This window comes from Hemitrygon akajei, chromosome 8 (assembly GCF_048418815.1).
Source record: "Hemitrygon akajei chromosome 8, sHemAka1.3, whole genome shotgun sequence".
Classification (NCBI taxonomy): domain Eukaryota; kingdom Metazoa; phylum Chordata; class Chondrichthyes; order Myliobatiformes; family Dasyatidae; genus Hemitrygon; species Hemitrygon akajei.
The window spans coordinates 43,233,368-43,256,177 of NC_133131.1; the positions used below are offsets into that span (position 1 = coordinate 43,233,368).

At 38.5% G+C, this 22,810-nt stretch overlaps 1 protein-coding gene across 7 annotated transcripts in view; it reads left to right on the forward strand.

Moving 5' to 3' along the window:
* The first annotated feature begins 6,220 nt into the window (after positions 1 to 6,220).
* LOC140731838 (general transcription factor II-I-like) overlaps positions 6,221 to 22,810 on the forward strand; it is a 160,804-nt gene continuing 144,214 nt past the window's right edge. Inside the window, exons 1-3 of one of the 7 annotated variants that reach the window (XM_073053731.1) lie at positions 6,221 to 6,348; positions 6,429 to 6,632; positions 8,622 to 8,678. Coding sequence is in view for 1 of the 7 variants with exons in the window: in XM_073053728.1 (XP_072909829.1) it covers positions 11,374 to 12,010 (637 nt within the window). In the remaining 6 variants the exon portion in view is untranslated. Of the gene's footprint in view, positions 6,349 to 6,428; positions 6,633 to 6,712; positions 6,863 to 6,902; positions 7,224 to 7,244; positions 7,397 to 8,621; positions 8,679 to 11,149; positions 12,011 to 22,810 lie in introns of those variants that run through there. The other 6 variants (XM_073053732.1, XM_073053728.1, XM_073053730.1 and 3 more) reach the window with 6 other exon arrangements.

A 22,810-nucleotide genomic window follows, 5' to 3' on the forward strand; every position in this document is an offset into this window, starting at 1 on the left:
AAAACTGGAAAAAACGAAAGCTGCACTTCTATTCCACATAATAGGTGATGACACAATTGAGGTATATGATCATTTATTTTTGAAAATGGAGATAAAGTTAAAATCGATAATGGACAAATTTGAAGCATTTTGTTTACCGAAGTGTAATGTGATAGATTTTATACATGTACGCAGAGAGCTGGTGAAACTATTGATCAATATGTTACTGAGTTGAGACACTGGAATAAAACATGTGAGTTTGGAGAACTAACAGACTGCCTCATTAAAGACAGAATTGTTTGTGGCATTCTGGATAATGGTCTGAGAGAAAGACTGATAAGAGAACAAGCCTTAGACTTGGATCACGGTTTGATCCTCTGCAAAGCTTCGGAAACTGTGACGTCACAGGCTAAAGAACTTTTCATTGAGAACTGCAACATAGACTCTGTGAGGAAGTGCGAACATATTAGAAAATATAATAAAATGACAACAAAATCGACAGAGAGCAAGACGTCATCTGAGAGAAAAAAGCTATGTGATCGCTGTGGGCAGCAGCATCAGCCAAAACAGTGTCCAGCGTATGGGAAAACGTGCAACGACTGTGGTAAGAGTAATCATTTTCATGCTGTTGCAGAATTAGAAAGAAAATAAAACAAGTAAATGCAGTGCTTGGAAATGAACTTCAGAAGTTTTATATAGATGTGCTTTGTGAAAACAAACAAAGTAAGAATGACTGGACTATGCAATTGCAAGTGAACCAAAACAATATTCTGTTTAAACTGGATACTGGAGCACAAGTAAATGTTCTTGCTGAATCTGAGTCTAATGTATTAAAGCCAAGACCAAAGTTACATCAGACAAATATAAAAGTGACTGGGTATTCAGGTGCAGACATTCCAGTTAAAGGAACATGTGTGGCAAAAGTATCACACAAAAATATTCTGCACACACTTTCATTTGTGGTGGTGCCAAGGAATGTACAGTCAATACTGGGATTATCTGCCTATGAGAGACTGAATTTGGTGAAAAGAGTATTAGTCCTGGACAGTGACACAGAGTCAGAATACAGTGACTTGATGAAAGAGTATGAGGACTTGTTCAAAGGGCTTGGTTGTCTTCCAGGAGAGCGCACGATTAAAGTTGACAACACAGTGCCACCTGTAGTACATCCATGTAGAAAAAGTGCCTTTTGCATTATGTCATCAACTGAAAGCAGAGCTTGACTGAATGGAACGGCTAGGAGTCACAAAAAAATTGATGAACCGACTGAATGGGTAATTCGCTTGTCATTGTTGATAAGAAAAATGGAAAACTGAGGATTTGCTTAGATCCAAGAGACTTGAATCGAGCCATTAAAAGAGAGCATTTCAAATTGCTTACTCGTGAAGAAATTGTGTCACAGTTTGCTAATGCAAAGTACTTTAGTAAATTAGATGCATCCTCTGGATTCTGGCAACTCAAATTAGATGAACCGAGTTTAAAGTTGTGTACCTTTAACACTCCTTTTGCCAGATATTGTTTTCTTCAGCTTCCGTTTGGAATTGCATCAGCTCCTGAAGTGTATCATAAAACCATTCACATGCTATATGAGCACATTGAGGGCATGGATACTTCCATGGACGATATTATTGTTTGGGGATCATCTAAACAAGAGCGTGACACCAGACTCAGACAAGTCTTTGAGGCAACACGCAAGGCAAACCTGAAGTTGAATAAAGACAAATGTCAGGTAGGAGTGACTGAACTTACCTTTGTGGGTGATATCATCAGCAATGAGGGTGTGTGTCCTGATCCATTGAAGGTTTCTGCTATTGAAAACATGCCAAGACCGTAATGTAAAAAGGATGTTCAAAGGTTCATGGGAATGGTCAACTACATGGGAAGATTCATACCCAATCTTTCTGAACAGCTTGCTCCATTGAGGCAGCTAATGGGGAAAAAAAACGAATGGAGCTGGAATCATGAACAGGAGAAGGCATGGCAAAATTGCAAGAGAGTGCTCACTAAAGAACCTGTGTTGAAATTCTATGATGCTGAGAGACCCATCAAAATCTCATGTGATGCATCTCAAGCAGGCTTAGGGGCAGTATTAATTCAGAAACATGATAAGGAATGGCTACCAGTGGCATATGCATCTTGTGCATTATCTGATCCAGAAACAAGGTATGCCCAAGTTGAAAAAGAATTGCTCAGCATTATGTTTGTTTGCAAGAGATTTCATCAGTTTGTGTCAGGGCAATCGATTAATGTTGAAACTGATCATAAGCCTCTGATTGCATCGTTTCACAAACCCTTAAGTGACTGTCCTTTGTGAATTCAGTGAATGATGATCAAATTGCAAAGATAGGCATTGAATGTGTCATACACACCTGGAAAATTCATGTACATGGCTGACACACTTTCCAGAGCTGTGAATCCAACAACAAAAGACAGTTACAGGGACGCTGTTGATGTTCAGGCATTTGTTGATATGATGATAGAGCCAGTACCTGTTGCTCCCGAAAAGTTGGAACTGCTGTGTCTTGAGACAGAGAAGGACAATATTCTCAGTCAGGTAATACAAGTGGTGATGGATGGATGGCCAGATAATAAGCATGACTGTACCTCAGAAGTACAAGAATATTGGAACCACAGATCATAACTTTCTGTTGTGGATGGGATACTGCACAAAGGTAGCAGAATTGTGATTCCTAAAAGTCTCAGAAAAGAAATGCCTGGGAAAATTCATGAAGGCCACATAGGTATTGAAAAATGTAAGAGAGGACGCGGGAAGTGATGTCTTAGCCCAGGATGAATCAAGAAATTGCAGAATTGGTGTCTTCTTGTCAAATATGCCTTAAATACCAACCTAGCAACCCTAAGGAGCCCCTTCAACCACATCCTAGTCCTCAGAGACCTTATCAGAAGATAGGCATTGATCTTCTTGTAACTGACAACAAAGATTATCTATTAATAACAGATTACTACTCATTGTATCCCGAAGTGTGTGGTTTGAGCAGAACAACAGCAGAGAATGTAATTACATGCATGAAATCAGTTTTTTCCAGACATGGTGTACCTGATAAAGTTTTCACAATGGTCTACAAATCAATGGTGAATGCAAGGGACATTTTGCTCATGAACGGAGCTTTGTTCATACAACATCTAATCCATTTTCCTTCAGTCCAATGGATTAGTTGAGAAGTCAGTAGGAATGATCAAGAAACTGATGCACAAAGCAAAATATAGTGGAGGTGATTTTTATAAAGCTTCATTAGCCTATTGTAGTACTCCACTTGAATGTGGATTTTCACCTGCTCAGCTCTTGATGGGACGCCGTTTGAGATCCAATCTGCCAATGGATGAGAGCCTTCTGAGAACAGAGGGAGGTGAACAAGTGAAAAGACGGAAAGATGAACACAAAGCAAAGCAGAAAACATACTTTGACAGATGTTCTCGTCCATTATCTAAACTGTACCAAGAAGATGAAGTAAGGATACAAGACAAAATGAACACATGGACACAGAAAGCTACAGTACTTGAAGTACAACCCAGATCATACATGGTCCAAACAGAAGAAGGAGCATTGTTAAGAAGAAATTGCAAAGACCTCAAGAAAGAGCCAGCTTCAGAGTTTCAGTTAACTGATGCAGACCAGACGAAACATGGAAATAACAACGAAACACAAGAACTGTATGAACCACTTAGAAGGTCTACTTGTGTTCGTAAACCTCCAGAGAGACTGATAGAGACATGTTAAATTATGCATTTGCTCTGGTCAATGTTGCTAATTGTTTTTCTTTTTAAGGAAAGGAAGATGTGGTGATATGATGTGTAAGAATGTGATTGGAGAGAGTTCTGAGCATGCACAGGAATTATAGAAAGATTGAGAAAACATGGTATTGTAAAAACATGGTGGTTGTTGTTAAATGAAAGTTCTATTTCTTCCAGAAGATGTTATTCTTTATTAGTAACCCATGGTACATATGAATATAAAGAACAGAACACCAACCACAATCTGTTCCAGCTGCTACCATCCGGGAAACAGTACCGCAGTTACCAACAGGTTCTGGGACAGCTTCTTCCACTAGGCCATCAGACTGATTAACTCATGCTGATTTGAGTGTATTCTATATTACATTGACTGTTCTATTTATTATAAATTACTATGATTGCACATTTAGATGGAGACGTAATGTAAAGATTTTTACTCCTCATGTATGTGAAGGATATAAAAAATGAAGTTAATTTAATTCTATCTGGAACAAATTGTGACGGTCTGAGCTCAGCAGGTCATACAGAGGGGTTTGGTCTGTCTAATGAGCATCCCAGTCTGTGTTCTATCTCTTCATCAGTCCAGTCTCTGACTTGAATAAAATATTCATCATGTTCAATTTGAGGAGGAGTTAGGGTATTATCCCATATTCCTGCCTTATTATTAACAGTCATAATATTGATCAGTATTTGCCAATGCATCTGTTGGGAACCAGGATGTTGATCAGTTTTAAATATCGGGTGGGGTTCTGTCAAGAGCTCTGAGTTGGATACTGCTAAATAATAATTCTTTCTGAAATAGTACTTTTGGTATTATATATTGCACACCAGCACCAGCTATGATGGTATTAGGCTTGTTGACTGCAAAGTTATGAATTCAAACAAAGAATTTAACGAAAGATTTAAATAGCCACGAGTGCTCGAGATTATACTGTAACAACTCAATCTTCAAATACGAGTTTACTTCCCAATTTATTCTCCATGGTGATTTTAGCTGCCAATACACACTATTCAAGTGGTGGATCCCCCTCCTTACCAAGAAGATTTTCAGTGATACACTTTTAAAGCCAAATAACATTCTGAAAACTGAGAGGATTTCTATCTTAAACATTTCCAAATTACAAACTATTTCTAAAACACAAAGCATTTCTAACACACACAGAACAAAGGATTTCCAAAACACAAGACAAGTAAGCTGTCAGGTGTAGAAATGGAACCCAGAGAAATAGATTCTAGTTTCCCCCAGGTTTCTTCCATATTTCTTGATGTTTCTTATTCCACTCGTAATAAGCTTGAACTGCTCTCTACGTTTATACCATGTATTTTCTGCTTGGGTGACTTTACATATCAGGTACGCTTTAACATAAAAGGTCTAAAAGCATCTTGAGGACATAGATCTCAGCTATCTACCACTAATATTATGAAACTAACTTCCTTGAGTACATAAAACTTCCAACTATAAACACATCAATTATTTGATATGCTAAATATATTACCCATCTTGTCTGCAAGTTTCCTAGAACTAATTAACTTAGAGTCAGCTTGTCTGTTTTGAAACAAGCCAAATTAAACATTGCTCAATTTAAAATTACATTAAATTAAAATCAAATTTTAATTAAAACTCAAATATTAAAAATTAAATACATGGCTTATACTGCATCTTCGAGCAGTAATAAACCAGTTGTTGTGAACTATATTTTACCCCTCACAGAGTATCTGTGCCATAAACACAGATCTGTTTGCAAAACTTTTATATAGTGAGTGTTTTTTTCAACTTGAAGCTGATTACTGCTTTTCATTTATATTTTAACAACTGAAAACTGTTTACTACCAGAAGTTAAACAAAGTAATATTAGTTGGAAGTTTACTTATAGCTGTTTGATCTTACAAGTGACAGTTGCTCTGTTTAGAAAGTTAAGTTAGTACACATGCAAGAGGTGAATATCCATTACATTAGAAAGCTGAGCTTGGCATAAAAACAAGGCCCCCCGGCCCAGGACTGCAAATATCCATAACAATGTTGTATTGGTTTGATAATATTGTTTGAAGTAAAAAAAAAGGTATGTTCTTAATTAAATATTAGAACAATAACATTTTAAGTATTCGGAAGATAAAGTGTTATAAGTATACTAATAACTTTATTTTGAGGATGTCTTAAAAAGGACAATGTATCATCATTACAGATAGTAATGCAGTAATCCAAATAAATTAGCATATTTAAATAACAATTTAGCAATAATACTTTCACTCTGCAATTTACAAGAAGACTGCCATTTTTAATCCTGAGCACCATGCTGCACAAACTAAACAGAAACCTTCTTATCTTTTTCCCAATCAAGAACTAGGTATGAACTGCCCAAAATGTTAACCGCACGGCATTCTGGGCACTGTGGTTTTCAGGCACACTTTTGTCGTGAGCACTGAACGAGTTCAAGTATTTTGGGACTACATTGCCCGGCATGCACCGGCAGTCGCACGCATGCGTTCCGTCTTCGCATAGGCTGAAGGGAACAATAGGGACAAGACTCCGTCAGCTGAGCTGTAGTTCGACTTGTGTGCGGGATTTTGGCTTTTTTTTGTGTTTATTTTAAAGCACGAATTCTATCTAGAGTTGAGGTAACTAATAGTAGTGGAGTGACATTGCGACTGATAATTTGATCTGCATTCCCCCAGTCTATTATTTTTTTCCTTTCTAGAATTTTCCATCGGCGGCTGCTGGGAAAATTTCGGAGTGTGTGCGCGTCGCCACTTTTCCTGTGACCGGTTCTGTGAGCTTTCTTCACCAACCTGCCAGCTTGGGGATAAGGGGGTCAAAGAACCAGCGTCTTCTACGCTCGTTTTTTTTTCTCGCTCTCGCTCTCTCTCTCTCTCCGCTGCATGTGCGTACGGTACAGAATGTAGTAAGTCACACGAAACGTTTGAGCGGGCGCCTGTTTGCATGGAGCAGGCGGCGCGATGAACGGACGCGCGTCTCCGCGCTGTGGCTGTGCTACTCGCGGCTCTGCTGCAGCAGGCGGAGGGATACACGGCTCCCCTCCCTCCCTCCCCGTCATTACATCCTTGCCACCGAAAATAACTCGGCACGACGGGCTTCCCCGGCTAAAATGAGGCTTGGGAAAAATATTTAGAGGTGGATAGGATGCATTTTAAATATTTTTCTCCCAGTGTTGATTTTATGCCGGTGTACTTTCGACCGTTTGGCGGCAGGATACAAGAATCAATAGGGGTTCTGCTATTAACTACAGCAAATTTAATTTTGGAATAAATACAGCGTTTTAATTACGTGATAGTAAGTTGTTTGTGACTTTAATGGCTTCGAGAGGTTGGTAAAACCTGCATTGCAGCGAGCTCAAGGTGGTGGTTTTCGTGTAAACCTAACTTGCCAAATGATCTGTGATTGACGGACAGTTGATTTGCCCAATGGATAATCCAATGGCTGGGTCGGAATTCCGAAGTAGCCAGTCAGTACGTGGGAGGCGGGACCTCAAATAGTAAGTTAGGCTGAGGGAAAAACGGTTGCAAAAGGGAGTGTAAAGTCGCTGGCTAAAGAAAGATGGAAGAATGAATCGTCGTAATGTGTTCAAATTTTCATATTTTATGCACATTAAGTTTTTTTTTCGTTTGGCTGATTATAATAATTAAATTTGCTACCAGTACCTGACAGGTACTGCACTAATTCAGAAAATTGAAAAAATTATATTTTTGATTTGGTTGGTAATATCTAACCAATAAATAGTAGATAACTATTTTAAGAATCGATGGTTACAATATAGTAATGTGTTTATTATGATAATTGTTGTTTAGCAATGTGTTTGATTTTAAAAAAATAAGCCATAAGAGACTGCAACTGCAGATGTTGTAATCTGGAGGTTAAAAAAATAACAAATTGCTGGAGAAGTCTCAGTCGATTAGCATCTGTAGAAGCAAAGGAATAGCTGATGTTTTGGGTAGGAATATTGTATGTGCATTTGAAAATGATGCTACTTCAACTAGGAAACGTCAGTTCCACTTTAGCAACACATCATTTGGAAATTGCAATGCAGACTGCAGTACAATTCAGTGGTTTTGTAAGTGTAGCATTGAAAACGTTCTTTGGGATCAACAGATTCAAATGTTCTGTACAGTACTTCTGTTCTCAAGATTTTTACATGAGTTCGTAGCACTTTTTAATAGCAGTTGCAATTTCATCTGACTCAAGAGCAAATAAACTTTATAAATGAAGAACACAAGGTTGTAATTATTTGAAATCTTTATTGGCAGAAGTATAGTAACTTTGGGAATGGTGACAGATAGTGAAACACCAAATTAGAAAGTTAACGGAACACAGAAATAGTATTGGTAAATGTGAAACATAGATTTCAGCAAGTTGCGTTTGATTAACTTCAGTGAATCTCTGATGTAGTATAGAATAGACAAAAAAATTGCTTGCCTATTTTGTATTTAATTGAGGGAAGAAAGTGGTTTATAGCAAAATTCCTGCATAATACTTATTACCAAGATATCAGTCCAGATCTTGATTCAAGGTTTGAAGGAGAGTTCACTGTGCTTTGTAACAGTATTGCCAATTGCTACTCTTTCTTAAGGAGTTTGAGCATATTTATCCATTCTGGCCCAGATGTGACTTCAGACTACCTTTGTATTTAAACTGCTTCAGAAAGGGCCTACGTAGTCACTTAATTCAAGAGCAGTAGACATTAGCAATAAATTATGATCCTGTCAGAGACACCTACATCTTAAATAAAATTGCAATTGTAAATATTTAATTTTAATCTCAGTTGCACTTATGATCAGTTTTACTTTTGATTTGTTGTATTATGATATTTGTTAGCTTGGTTTTTCCACTTCAAAGCTTGGAGGTTATGGTTATGCCTGTTTGACTTTGTTCATAGATCTCTAAGGGAGAGGAACTCCAATTATCAAGGATACAAAACAGGAGGAAGGAAAAAGTAAGTTTTTAAATAACTTTTAAAAACATGAGCATTGCTAATAAGCTTTAATTTTTGTGCAGAACAAGCAAAAACACCTGTAGAATATATTGGCCATTGTGATTGTTCACTTTTCTTTAATTCTGCAGTGATGTTTGTGTTAGATGTTGATAATAACTTTGACCTTGTAGCTGTTGTGATATTTTATACAATATACTGTCTAAAAATGCAATGTTCCAAATTTGGGTCTGAACACTTAACCTGCCCCTTGTCTTTTATTTACGAGTTTTAACTTGAATATCTAATAGCTGTAAATTACTTTGCATTAATACTTAAGCCTACTGCCTGCATATAATAGCAGCAAAATATGAATGATCTATTTTCTCTAAGTAACAAAACTGGTAGTGTGCTGGGAGTTTTTTCCCTGCTTGAGTTTTATTTTTATTTAGCATTGGCTTGTAACCTAAAACAGCTTCTTAGGTACATCATTAGTTTGAAACATTTGAATGGAGCATTAATTTAAAAATTTCAATAAATCAGTTATATAAGCTTTTGTGCTAATTTTTGTCCTATTAATACTGTAATCTCAGTGGAAATTAGATTAAAATTGCAGTAGTTTTCAAATACCATTCTAAGCATATTTTAGTGATTATCATTATTATGTTTGCATGTAACTTGAAGGTTTATCTATTTTTATATGTTACATTTTAATTCATTTTTGGGATGCTCTCAATACTGTTAGGATACCTTGAGTCAAGGTAGTCCAGAATGACATTAGGAAAGAGGTTTCATAATTTGTTACAGTGTTTATTGATTTAAAAAAAAAGTCTGAGTGGTGTTTGCCTTGGAGGGGAATCTGCAGGTGGCGATGTTGCAGTGTGCTTGCTGTTCTTGTCCTTCAGTAGATAAGGATATGGATTGAGGATAGTGCTCGAATAGCTTAAGTGAGCAGCTGCAATCTTTTGTAGATGATCTGCTGTGTGACCTTGGTGTGTTGGTGGTGGAAGGGCTGCTTTATCCTGAATGGTATAGAGTTGTTTGAGTGTTGTACAAACAAGTGCAGACATTCTGAAGTTCTGCTGATTTGTGCTTTATAGAAGTTTAGAGGTTTAAAGAATGAATTACGCATCACCAACTTTTCACCTTCTTGTAGCAAACATTATTTTGTAGTTAGTTTAAATAGATTTCTCTTTAGTGGTATCATCTCAGGATATTGATGGAAACAGTGAATGCCATTGCATGCCAAGAAATGGTTTGTATCTTTTTTGAGCATATGATCATTGCTTAGTTTAAGCAGCTTTGTTTTATGTTTAGTTTTCTGGGTGGAATATAGCTGAACAAATGGAGCAAAGTGAAAAGAATTTAATAAGTAAGCTAATGCTACAAGCAATTAATTCGATTGCATCTCTGCAGTCTTGGCACAAGAAGTTGTGGTGGTGGACAATTAACCAACCATTTTCTAAGGAGTTATGAATGGACTTGAACATTTTGCAATCATCAGCAAAGTTCCTTTCTACTTTTGACCTTTATGATGGCAGAAGATCAATATGGGCTAAGGAAACTGTTAACCCCTACACTGATGATATTGTGTTGAGATGATTGAGATGATCAACAACTGTGATCCATTTTCCTTGTACAAGATTTGATTCCAAATGCATGATTTCCCCCTGATGGGGCTTGATTTCTTGTCTAGAATAGAGCAGACAGATTTAGTGTGCATGGATTTGGGATTGCTGTCTTGGTATTTATTGGTTAGTTAATAGAATTGGGTCCTTCTCACGTTGGCAAGCTATATCTAGTAGGATACTGATGGATTGGTGGTTTGGGCCCCAATTATTTCCTCAATTTGAATGAGGGTAACAATCTTCTATTTTTATAGTCTTTTCCCTACACAAAAAATATAGCTTTTCTAACTATTTACTGTACCTGCACATTAGAATTTTGCATCATACAACTAAATGCCCAGGTCACTCTGCAATCCCTTGCCATGTAATAGATACTATGCAGCTTCTGTTCCCGTGCCAGAATGGACATTTTGATATTTCCCCCTCACCCATACTCCATTTGATAGATCTTTGTAATTCATTTATACTACTTTGTTCTCGACATAAGTTGCTTTCCAACCTTTTGTCTTTGGGTCATCATTTAATTTAGCACCCATACATGGCTGATGCATGTTTTTGATCCGAAATATTGAAAGATCCTTTCCTTCTATGCTGCTTGACTGCTGAGTTCCTTTAGTTAATTGTTGCTTCAGTTTCCAGATCTGCTGTCTGACATATCCAAATCTTTTGGTGCAGTCATTCATGAATGTACATTTTGAGAAGCAGAGACCCTAGTAACCTCCATGCCTCGTGTTACTTCAGAGCAATTCAATAAATTGGTCAGACGTGACTTCACATTTACAAAACAATGTTAACTTTGATCTCCTTGTATTTTGTAAGTATACTGCTATAATTTCAATAATAGCTTCCAGCATTTTCCCAATACAGGTTGAGCACCCCTTATCCGAAAACTTCCGAAATCCGAATTTTTTTGTGGTTTCTGCGCACCACAGACAGTTCTGAGAAGTGACCTCACATACCCTGAGTGGGCCCCTGTTGGCACCAGTTTGTTTTCAGCAGTCATCATAGCCAGACCTTCGTGTATTACTCACAGTGATTACCATGTGTTTTGCGCTTATTCTCTGCTCTGTGCTGTGAAGATATTGTTGAAAATGTCAAAACGGTCTACAGTTGCCCCTGTGGGTAACAGTGAAAAGAAAAAGAGGAAGCATTTATGTTTATCTATTACGCAGAAAGTCAAGTTGTTGGAAAAACTTGATAGCGGTGTAAGTGTGAAACATCTGACAGAGGAGTATGGTGTTGGAACGACCACCATCTATGACCTGAAGAAACAGAAAGACAAACTGTTAAAGTTTTATGCTGAAAGTAATGAACAGAAGTTAATGGAAAATAGAAAAACACTGCATAAAGCGAAAAATGAAGATCTTGATCGTGTATTGAAAGAGTGGATTCTTCAGCGTCAAAGTGAACATATGCCACTTAACAGTATGCTGATCATGAAACAAGCAAAGATCTATCACAACAAACTGAAAATTGAAGGTAATTGTGAATATTCAGCAGGCTGGTTGCAGAAATTTAAGAAAAGGCATGGCATTAAATTTTTAAAGGTTTGTGGTGATAAAGCATCAGCTGATCAAGAAGCAGCAGAGAAATTAATTGATGAGTTTGGCAAGATTGTTGCTGAAGACAATTTAACGCCTGAACAAGCCAACACTGCTGATGAGACATCATTGTCCGGGAATGATGGCGATGCCAAACAGCCACTGACTGTTCACCTGGGCAGCCGAGGTAGTGCTTACCTTTCTGATGGTTCAATGTACACATTATTGTTTCATGCACAAAATTATTAAAAGTTTCTATAAAACTACCTTCAAGGTATATGAATAAGCTGTATAAGTAATGTAAATGGATTTCGTGTTGGGCTTGGGTCCCATGCCCAAGCTGGCTCATTATTTAGATGCAAATATCCCAAAATCTGAAGAAATCTGAAATGCTTCCAGCCTCAAGCATTTTGGATAAGGAGTGCTCAACCTGTTATAAGTGTTCTGGATTACACTGAATTTGATGATGTGGACAGTGAAGAGGATTGTCTAAGATTACAATGGGAGCTAGATCAACTGGTAAAATGAGCTAAAGAAAGGCATTTGGAATTTAACTTGGACAAGTGAAAGGAATTGCACTTTAGCAAATCAAACAAGGAAAGCATTTATACAGTAAATGATAATAATGGTAGACTATTGTAGATCAGGAAATCCTAGAGGTACAGGTATATTGTTTCCTGAATTGTAGAATGCAGAGGGATGACTGGCAGAGGTATATAAAATCAGGAAAGGGAATAGATTAAGTTAATGGGCACATTTACTTTCCCAAAGTAAGGGAGTCTAAAACTAGAGTGCATACATTTAAGGTAAAGAAGGAAAAGATTTAAAAATGACTTGAGGTATAACTACTTCCATGCAGAGGTGGTATGTATAGAAAGGATTGTCAGTAGAAGCTGTAGAGGTAGGTACAAGATATTTAGACAGGTATATGGATAGGAAAGTTTTAGAGGGTTAAGACCCAAAGACAAACAAATGAGACTAGCTCAGGTAGATAACTTAGTGTGGATGAGTTAGACTCAAGGGCTTTTTTCCAAGCTGTATAACTAAGCTAAATGATCTATGGATTCTTCTTTTCTGTTTTCCTAGCTTTTGAATGATAGATAGATTCCAATCCAATGAAGTTTTCTGAGGTTGCAGGGAATTTGAAAAAAAAATAAGTTCAGAGGGATTGAGTTTGGGGGGGAGGTTTTAAAAACAAAGGAAAAGAAAATATGAATGGGTAGTGCATTAAATGACCAATAGCCATGTGGCAGGATACATTTTTTTAATAATAGATTGGCTTAATCAAGTTGGAAAGGGTAGTTGCAAGAACAAATTCATAAAATGCATTTTGATTAATTTCCAAGACAGATGTGAAACCACTCTGCTCATGGTTAAGGAAGAGGTTTATAAAATTAAATCAATGAAAGATTCCTGAAGAAATATCAATTTTGCCTTTTGTATTCAGTTCGAGAGTGAAGTTTTTTTAAACAGTTTTATTTTTTAAAAAAATAAGTAGAATTACAGTGGAGTAGGGATAGAAGTACTAAAGTTGTCTGGATTGATAGTCAAGTAGGAAAGCTGGATTAAAAGGAGACATTTAATCTTAAGAGGTACAGTTGCAAGAAAAAGTTTGTGAACTCTTGGCAATTACCTGGTTTTCTGTATTATAAAAGGTGGTCTGATCTTCATTTAAGTCACAATAGACAAACACAATCTACCCAAACTAATAACACACAAATAATTGTACTTTTCATGTGTTTATTGAACACATTGTTAAGTCATTCAGTCCAGGCTGGAAAAAGTAAGTAAACCCTTGTATTTAATAATTGGTGGAATCTCCTTTAGCCACCTAACGCTTCCTCTAGCTGTTGATCAGATTTGCACAATGGAGAGGAGGAATTTTAGATAATTTCTCCATACAAGATTGATTCAGTTCATCAATGTTTGGGATACAGGTATCCCCCGCTTTACAAAAGTTTGCTTTACGCTACTTTGCTTTTACAAAAGACCTACGTTAGTATCTGTTTTCGCTAACCGAAAGAGATCCGAAGAGGATTTTCACTTTTACGAAAAAAGGCGCCCGTTTAAAACTTGTTTACCCTGAGAAAGACTACCATGACAGTGAAGCCTTGCGCGGGCATGCGTGTATGTGCCGATTTTTTTTTCTCTCTCTACAACTCAGTTTTGGCTAAACCTTCCCAATTCTGGTAAGTGAAACTACACTACATACATTTTCTACTTTATATAGGCTGTATTCATCATATCATTCCTGCTTTTACTAAATGTTAGTGTTAGGTTTTATGTGCTATTTGGTATGATTTGGTAGGTTATTTTTTTGGGTATGGGAACGCTCAAAAAATTTTCCCATATAAATTAATGGTTATTGCTTCTTTATGCCATTTCGGCTTACGAAAGGTTTTATAGGAACGAACGCTCTACTTTCGGATAGCGGGGGAAGCCTGTACCTTATATAATCAGCCCTCTTTAGGACTTGCCACAGCATCTCAATTGGGTTAAGGTCTAGACTCCAAAACATAATTAAAAAAAAACCCATTCTGTTATAGATTTACACTTGTGTTTCAGATCGTTGTCTTGCTGCATCTTCCAACTTATATTGAGCTTCAGGTGCTAGGATACTCTTGAGATACAGATTTCCCTCGCTTTTTGAAAGTTGGCTTTACGCCACTTTGCTTTTACAAAAGACCTACATTAGTACTTGCTTTCGCAAACCGAAAGAAATCCGATGAGTATTTTGGCTTTTACGAGAAAAGGTGAAAAACGAAAATAGCGTCCAGTGTTTGTTTTGCAGCGAGAGTGGTACTGCCAAGCTCCTTTCCCGGAACTAAGCATCAAGCTGCCATAGCTTTGAACTGTGTCTGTGAGCTTCTGTGCTTTATCTTGATATATTTTGTGCATCCGTTAGCAAGATGTATCGGAAAAGCCTAAGATAGCTCGGAAGGGTGTTACGCTTAGCGTAAAACTGGATGTAATTAAGCGTTTTGATCGTGGTGAATGAAATAAAGACTTTGTGCGTGCTTTGAACTTGCCTGCGTCCACCATTCGTACCATTTACACAGAAAGAATCTTAAAGCTGCCGATGTTACTATTGGTTCTGCTAGTAGCAAAGTGGTCTCTTTTAGTCGACATCCAGTAATGGATAAAATGGAAAGTCTATTGCTTGAGTGGATTGATGGGTGTACAAAGCGTGGTCTTCCATTATCTTATACTTGAGGAGAAATCAGTCAGTCTTTTTAATAAGCTGAAACAGAAAGCACTGGACAATGGTGATGGAAGTGTTGCGAAAGTGGAATTTAAAGGTTATGGGTGGTTTCGGTTTTTGAGGTGAGGGCAGCTTTATTGCTTAAAGGTTACTGGAGAGAGTGCTTCAGCTGATAGTGAAGCTGCCAAAAAGTTCCCAGAAAAACACCACCACCCCTCAACCTTCCAGTGTGCTCGCTGTATTCTGGATTCTGGTAAGTAAAACTACACTGTACATATTATTATTTCTACTTTATATTGGCTGTATTTATCATATCATTCTTGTTTTCCATATAAATTAATGGTAATTGCTTCTTCGCTTTACACCATTTCAGCTTACGAAAGGTTTCATAGGAACGCTGTACTTTCAGATAGCGAGGGAAACCTGTACCATTTTTGTTCAGTGTCTTTCTTATAGTGGGTACGTGAACAGAGACCAGCAAGTTTTAGAGATTTCTACAGTTCTTTTGCTATTCGCCTTGGGTTCTTTTTCACCTCCTTAAGCATTGTATATTATGCTTGTGGTGTGATCTTTGCGGTACACCCTCTCCCAGGGAGAGTAGCAACAGTATTGAATTTATCCCATTTGAGACAGTTCCTGTTACTGTTGACTGATGAACACTGTGGTATTTAAAAATGCTTCTGTAGGCTTTTCCAGCTACATGCATCTTTTCAATTCTTCTAAAGTCTTCTGAAAGTTGTTTTGATCAAGGTATGGTGCACATAAACAGATGTTCCTTGAGGAGAGCAGACTGTCAGTAACCTGACTTTGCATGTCTTTTTTTTATATATAGGGTAGGGCACCTCTACAACTCATACCTCCAATCTTATCTCATTGATTTGAACACCTGACTCTCCAAATAGCTTTTGAGGAAGGCATTACCCTAGAGGTTCATATACTCTTTTGAACCTGGACTGTGAGTGTTTAAAAGGTGTAATCAGTATTGATGAGTACAGTTATTTGTGTGTTACTAGTTTAGGCGATTGTGTTTGTCTATTATTGTGATTTAGATGAAGACGAGGCCACATTTTGTGAGTAATTAATGCTGAAAACCAGGTAATTGCAAAGGGTTCACAAACCTTGCGGCTGTAAATCACAGCATATCATAAAATAAGTGTATCTCTGTAAGGAGGAATGGATCAACCAAAGATGTTAAAGATGAAGAGGAGTAGGTAGGCTGATGGTTGGTATTGTGCTGAAAGAAATATTTTCAAGGAGGCAGAAGTTAGTGGTATATATCAAGATAGGTAAATTCAGAATCCAGAGCAGAAGAAATGTAATAAAGGAAAACAAAATGTGGGCAAACTGGTAAATGATATAAAAACAGACGTAAGTGTTTCTTTTAAGTATATTAAAGGAAACTACTATGCAAGTAGAATTGTACTATAGAATGGGGAAGAATAATGGGGAAAAGGAAATGGTTGATAAATTGAACAGAATTTACAGCTGAGTGTAAAGTACGATATTCTGCAAACTTCTCACTACAAATGAATGATGCCTGGATGATATTAAATTATACATTCATATTGGACAAACTAGGGGCTAAAGCCCGATGGTTCAGATCGCCTGCATCCTATCATCTTAATAAAAAGTGGCGACATTAGTTTTATCCTCTAAAAGCCCTCACTTTGGTGATATGCTAGAGAAAGAATTAGCATTGTGATGCCCTTTTTAAAAAGAAAGGGAGTTAAAATGTTTATATAAGTGAATTATCACTTTCACTGTGGCTTCCAGAAAGTGAACTTATGCTTCAGTTTTGAAGTGTTTGAGGAAGTCTAGAATGGATAGAGGAAGCAAATTGTGTTTGAACTTCCAGAGGATATTTGATAAGGTAAAGTATTGGCATGGATTAACAATTGATGGGAAGTAGTGAATAGAGGTAAATAGGTTATTTTCAGATTGGCATCCTGTGAATTGTTAGGCTCTGGAAAGTATCGAAAGGTTGAAACTCCCTAACCTGACACCTGACTGCTGGTAAACCACAGAAAATTCACATTGCAAAATACTGTCTCTGATTGCCTTTTGCTCAGTATTAGGATGTTCTTTTTAAGTATAAATGCTCCCTAGTCTTGGAAGGGTTCCGAGAACTGTTTGTAATGAAAATTTCTGTTAAGTTGGAATTGCTCTTGGCTGAAATCACGGCTACAGAATAGTGCAGATGTTAGTTAATTTTAGATTCTAGTTAGGTCTGTACTACAGATTTAAAACATGATCTATCACAGAATGCTGGCTAGAGGTTTTTAAGCTTGGGTTAATTTAAGGGATGCCACCCAGTTTGCAAATAATAAAAAAATAGAGTAAAGAGAATATGATTTATGTAGAGGCATTGAATGGTTGGGCAAGTATAGTCTTAAAAAAAGCTGGTAAATGGATTATAATATTAGTTTTTCTTTTAGAAAGAAGAAACAATGTTAAGTAGAGCAAACATGCAGAAAGGGGTTTGAGGGTACTTGTGCATGAATATGATCTAGCCTGCTAATGCAGCAAGTATTAAAGGGTAAAAGAATGTTTGGTCAAAACATTGATCAAAGGAGTATTGGGGCAGGGAAGTTTTGCATTAGTTGTAGAAGGGGCTAGTGAGAGCACATCCTGAGTGCTGTGAACAATTTGGGTTTTTCTATTTAAGGAGAATCAGAATAAAGTTTAATTAATATCACTGGCATATGTTAAATTTGTAAATTTAGTGGTGGCAGTACAATATAATTCACGACAATGTAGGAAAGAAAATGAGTAAATCAATTACAGTATACAGTGGCATGAAAAAGTTTGGGCACCCTGGTCAAAATTTCTGTTACTGTGAATAGTTAAGTGAGTAGAAGATGAACTGATCTCCAAAAGTCATAAAGTTAAAGGTGAAACATTCTTTTCAACATTTTAAGCAAGATTAGTGTATTATTTTTGTTTTGTACAATTTTAGATTGGAAAAAAAGGAAAGGAGCACCATGCAAAAGTTTGGGCACCCCAGGAGATTTGAGCTCACTGATAACTTTTACCAAGGTCTCAGACCTTAATTAGCTTGTTAGGGCTATGGTTGAGGTCTGGAAGACCAAGAAAACTTGTCAAGAACTGCTCGTAGGATTGTTAGAAAGGCAAATCAAAATCCCCATTTGACTGCAAAGACCTTTAGGAAGATTTAACAGACTCTGGAGTGGTGGTGCACTGTTCTACTGTGCAGCAACACCTGCACAAATATGACCTTCATGGAAGAGTCATCAGCAGAAAATGTTTCCTGCGTCCTCACCACAAAATTCAACATCAGAAGTTTGCAAAGGAACATCTAAACAAGCCTGATGCATTTTGGGAACAAGTCCTGTGGACTGATGAAGCTAAAATAGAACTTCTTGGCCGCAATGAACAAAGGTATGTTTGGAGAAAAAATGGTGCAGAATTTCATGAAAAGAACACCTCTCCAACTGTTAAGCACGGGGGTGGATCGATCATGCTTTGGGCATATGTTGCAGCCAGTTTCACGGGGAACATTTCACTGGTAGAGGGAAGAATGAATTCAATTAAATACAGTACCAGCAAATTCTGGAAGCAAACATCACACCGTCTGTATAAAAGCTGAAGATGAAAAGAGGATGGCTTCTACAAAAGGATAATGGTCCTAAACACACCTCAAAATCCACAATGAACTACCTCAAGAGGCGCAAGCTGAAGATTTTGCCATGGCCCTCACAGTCCCCTGACCTAAACATCGTCGAAAATCTGTGGATAGACCTCAAAAGAACAGTGCATGCAAGACGGCCCAAGAATCTCACAGAACTAGAAGCCTTTTGCAAGGAAGAATGGGTGAAAATCCCCCAAACAAGAATTGAAAGATTCTTAGCTGTCTACAGAAAGTGTTTACAAGCTGTGATACTTGCCAAAGGGGTTGTTACTAAGTACTGACCATGCAGGGTGCCTGAACTTTTGCTTCGGGCCTTTTTCCTTTTTTGTTACTTTGAAACTGTAAAAGATGGAAATAAAAAATGTAATTTTGCTTAAATATTAAAGAAATGTGTCATCTTTAACTTTATGCCTTTTGGAAGTCAGGTAATCTTTTACTCACTTAGCTATTCACAGTAACAGAAATTTTGACCGGGGTGCCCAAACTTTTGCATGCCTCCAGGTCCAACGTATAATTCTCCGTAACTTCTGCCGCCACCTCCAATGGGATCCCACTACCAAGCACGTTTTCCCCTCACCCCTTCTTTCTGCTTTCCGCAGGGATCACTCCCTTCGCGACTTCCTTGTCCACTCGTCCCCCCCATCCTTTCCCACCAATCTCCCTCCTGGCACTTACCCTTGTAAGTGGAACAAGTGCTACACCTGCCCTTACACTTCCTCCCTCACCACCATTCAGGGCCCCAGACAGTCCTTCCAGGTGAGGCGACACTTCACCTGTGAGTCGGCTGGTGTGGTATACTGCGTCTGGTGCTCCCGGTGTGGCCTTTTATATATTAATGAGACCCGATGCAGACTGGGAGACCGTTTTGCTGAACACCTACACTTGGTCCACCAGAGAAAGCAGGATCTCCCAGTGGCCACTCATTTTAATTCCACGTCCCATTCCCATTCTGATATTTCTATCCATGGCCTCCTCTACTGTCAAGATGAAGCCACACTCGGGTTGGAGGAACAACACCTTATATACTGGCTGGGTAGCCTCCAACCTGATGGCATGAACATTGACTTCTCTAACTTCTGTTAATGCTGTTAATGCCCCTCCTCCCCTTCTTACCCCATCCCTGACATATTTAGTTGTTTGTGGTTTTTTCTCTCTCTCTCTCTCTCTCTCTCTGCCCATCACCCTGCCTGTTCTCCATCTCCCTCTGGTGCTCCCCCCTCCCCCTTTCTTTCTCCTGAGCCCTCCCGTCCCATGATCCTTTCCCTTCTCCAGCTCTGTATCACTTTTGCCGATCACCTTTCCAGCTCTTAGCTTCATCCCACCCCCTCCGGTCTTCTCCTATCATTTCGCATTTCCCCCTCCCCCCACTACTTTCAAATCTCTTAGTATCTCTCCTTTCAGTTAGTCCTGACGAAGGGTCTCGGCCCGAAACGTTGACAGTGCTTCTCCTATAGATGCTGCCTGGCCTGCTGTGTTCCACCAGCATTTTGTGTGTGTTGTTTGAATTTCCAGCATCTGCAGATTTCCTCGTGTTAGATCATTACAAGCTGCTTCTCCGAGTATCTGCTTAAGGACCTTGATATTATAGGCATTTGATTTCACCTTGTCCAAGCGGAAATAGAGTTCAGTTCAGTTTGTTACCACTACATGATAGAGCAAGAGTGCGAGGAGATCTGTGCCTTCTCCAACGAGGGTGGTAGATTTGAAAGCAGACATTGTGATGGCTGCTTTTGCGATCTCAACATCGGCATCTCCTTCAGCTTGAATCACTTCGCAGCCTCTCTGTCACAAACGTTCCATGATGAGCTGGATAATTACCTGCTTGTTTGCCTCATTCGACAAGAAGTCCTTTTTTCCAACAAATTTTGTCGCCCCTGTAATGTTCACCTTGTTCGCATTCAAATTTCTACTTCGCTGATGAGTACAGTCCTTTATGCTTGGTCCAACCCCATAACCATCGAACAGTACAGTGGGTCTGGCATAGTGTTTGACAGTGAATGAGGCGTAGTTATCTGGAATTGAACTGTAGGTGCATGCCTCTGTCCATTTTAAGCGGTGCAGAAGTGATTCCCCCCCATCTAAAACAGTGATCTGTCACCGGGACTGTCTGTGTGACAGCATTGTCCGATTCGGAGGTGACATAGTTCTTTATTGCTTCTGCCAGTTGTGGCTTATCCGGCTGGCGCAAGATGTTCTTTGCTTCAAACAAAGACATCGGATATGGACAGAGTTCATAGTTCATCACTTCGTCTAGCTGGAGATCACCTGTCTGTAACACAACTTGGAACCTTTGGAATAACAACACTGGATCTATGGTATGGTCTTCAGCAACTTTGACTGCCCTGCTGGATGTTAGTGTCTTGACCTTCGAACTCCTTTTGTGCGAATATGAGAAGAGTGTCTGTCCATCTTCCTAACTATGTCATTTCCTATTGCGAATAGGTCATGTATGAGGGGTGATTGATATGTTCGTGACCTAAGGTAGAAGGAGTCAATTTTAGAAAATCTAGCACAATTATTTTTCATCATAATCCCCTCCTACATTTACACTTAGTCCAACGATCGTGGAGCATACGGATCTTGGACCTCCAGAAAGTGTCCACAGATGGGTGATTGATAAGTTTGTGGCCTAAGTTAGAAGGAGATGAGTAATACAGCTCTCGTTACATGCTCATGCAGGTCAACTCTTTGTGTGATTATGCAGAAAGCTTGAAGTTAATAACATCTTCTACCTTAGGCCACGAACTTATCACCCCAATGAGTTATTAACTTCAAATTTTCTGCATAATCAGTCAAAGAATTGAACTGCATGTGGATGTAACGAGAGCTGTATAACTCATCTCCTTTTACCCTAGGCCACGAACTTATCAATCACCCCTGCTGTGGACAATTTCTGGAGGTCCAAGATCCATATGCTCCACGACTGCTGGACTAAGTAAATGTAGAAGGGGAGTATGTTGAAAATAAATGTGCAAGGTTTTCTAAAATGACTCCTTCTACCTTAGGCCATGAACTTATCAATCACACCTCGTACATTGACATGCTCATTTACATAAACCCCTGTGATGATGTGATGATTTATCATCTGAAAATGGCGTGAAACAGTCCAGTTTTGCTGCGACTTTTTCAAGGTCAGCCTCATTTCTACTCATCATTCTGGAGGTAGACAACTTACCGTAGATTCCGGATTATAAGCCGCTACTTTTTTCCCACATTTTGAACAGCTTTGAACTCTGCGGCCTTTAATCCAGAGCGGCTAATACATGGTTTTTTTTCATGCCGCCTCGTAAACATTTTGCCTCGTAACAGTAGACCAATAAAATTGATGAGTAGTTCACAGAGGTCCAATGAAATTGTACGATAAATCAAGCGCACTTTCACAATTAAATTATTGTAAATCAGTCATTTGTACTCACCCTCATCAACATGGAAAACACTCGAAGAAAAGCATTGTGCTGCCTTTATGGCAGTTACTTAGTTTATAATATTTTCGCTTAGTAATTCATTTGTTAGTTAAAGTTAGAAGTGTTTTAACTATATTTGTTTTCTGTACTACATCCCGGGATGCTATGACGTCACACCCGGTTTCGCCGCGTCTTGTGGGATATATACGGGAAGGTGGGGGCATTACGCGAGCGCGTCAGACCCGAGCGCATTAGACCCGATCGCGTTACGCGAGCTCATCAGACCCGAGAGAAAACGCTGCTTTTAAGTTAAAGGCGATCAATAACTTTTCCTGGTAGGCTGCAGTATATATATTTTTACCAGTCGCTAGGAGATATTGGAATGTTGTTCGTGCTGTTCAGTAAAAAAGTATATGCAACGTAATTTGTGTTACCGATACGTATGTATATTTAAAAGTAGCCGTATTACAGGCACGGTTCGAAAAAAAGCATTTGCAATATATATTTGTTTGTTACCATATGGATTTAATTAAAAGTTAAAAAATCCTCACGTGTAATATCTTTCTGTGTAAATATCTCATATTACAACGTGGGACACCTGCGGCCGAAAATCCGGTGCGGCCTAAAATCCGGTGCGGCCTTTACAATTAAAAAATTGATTTTATTTCTAAAATTAGAGCCAGCGGCTTTTAATCAGGTGCGCTCTGTAGTCCGGAATCTACGGTATGTTGT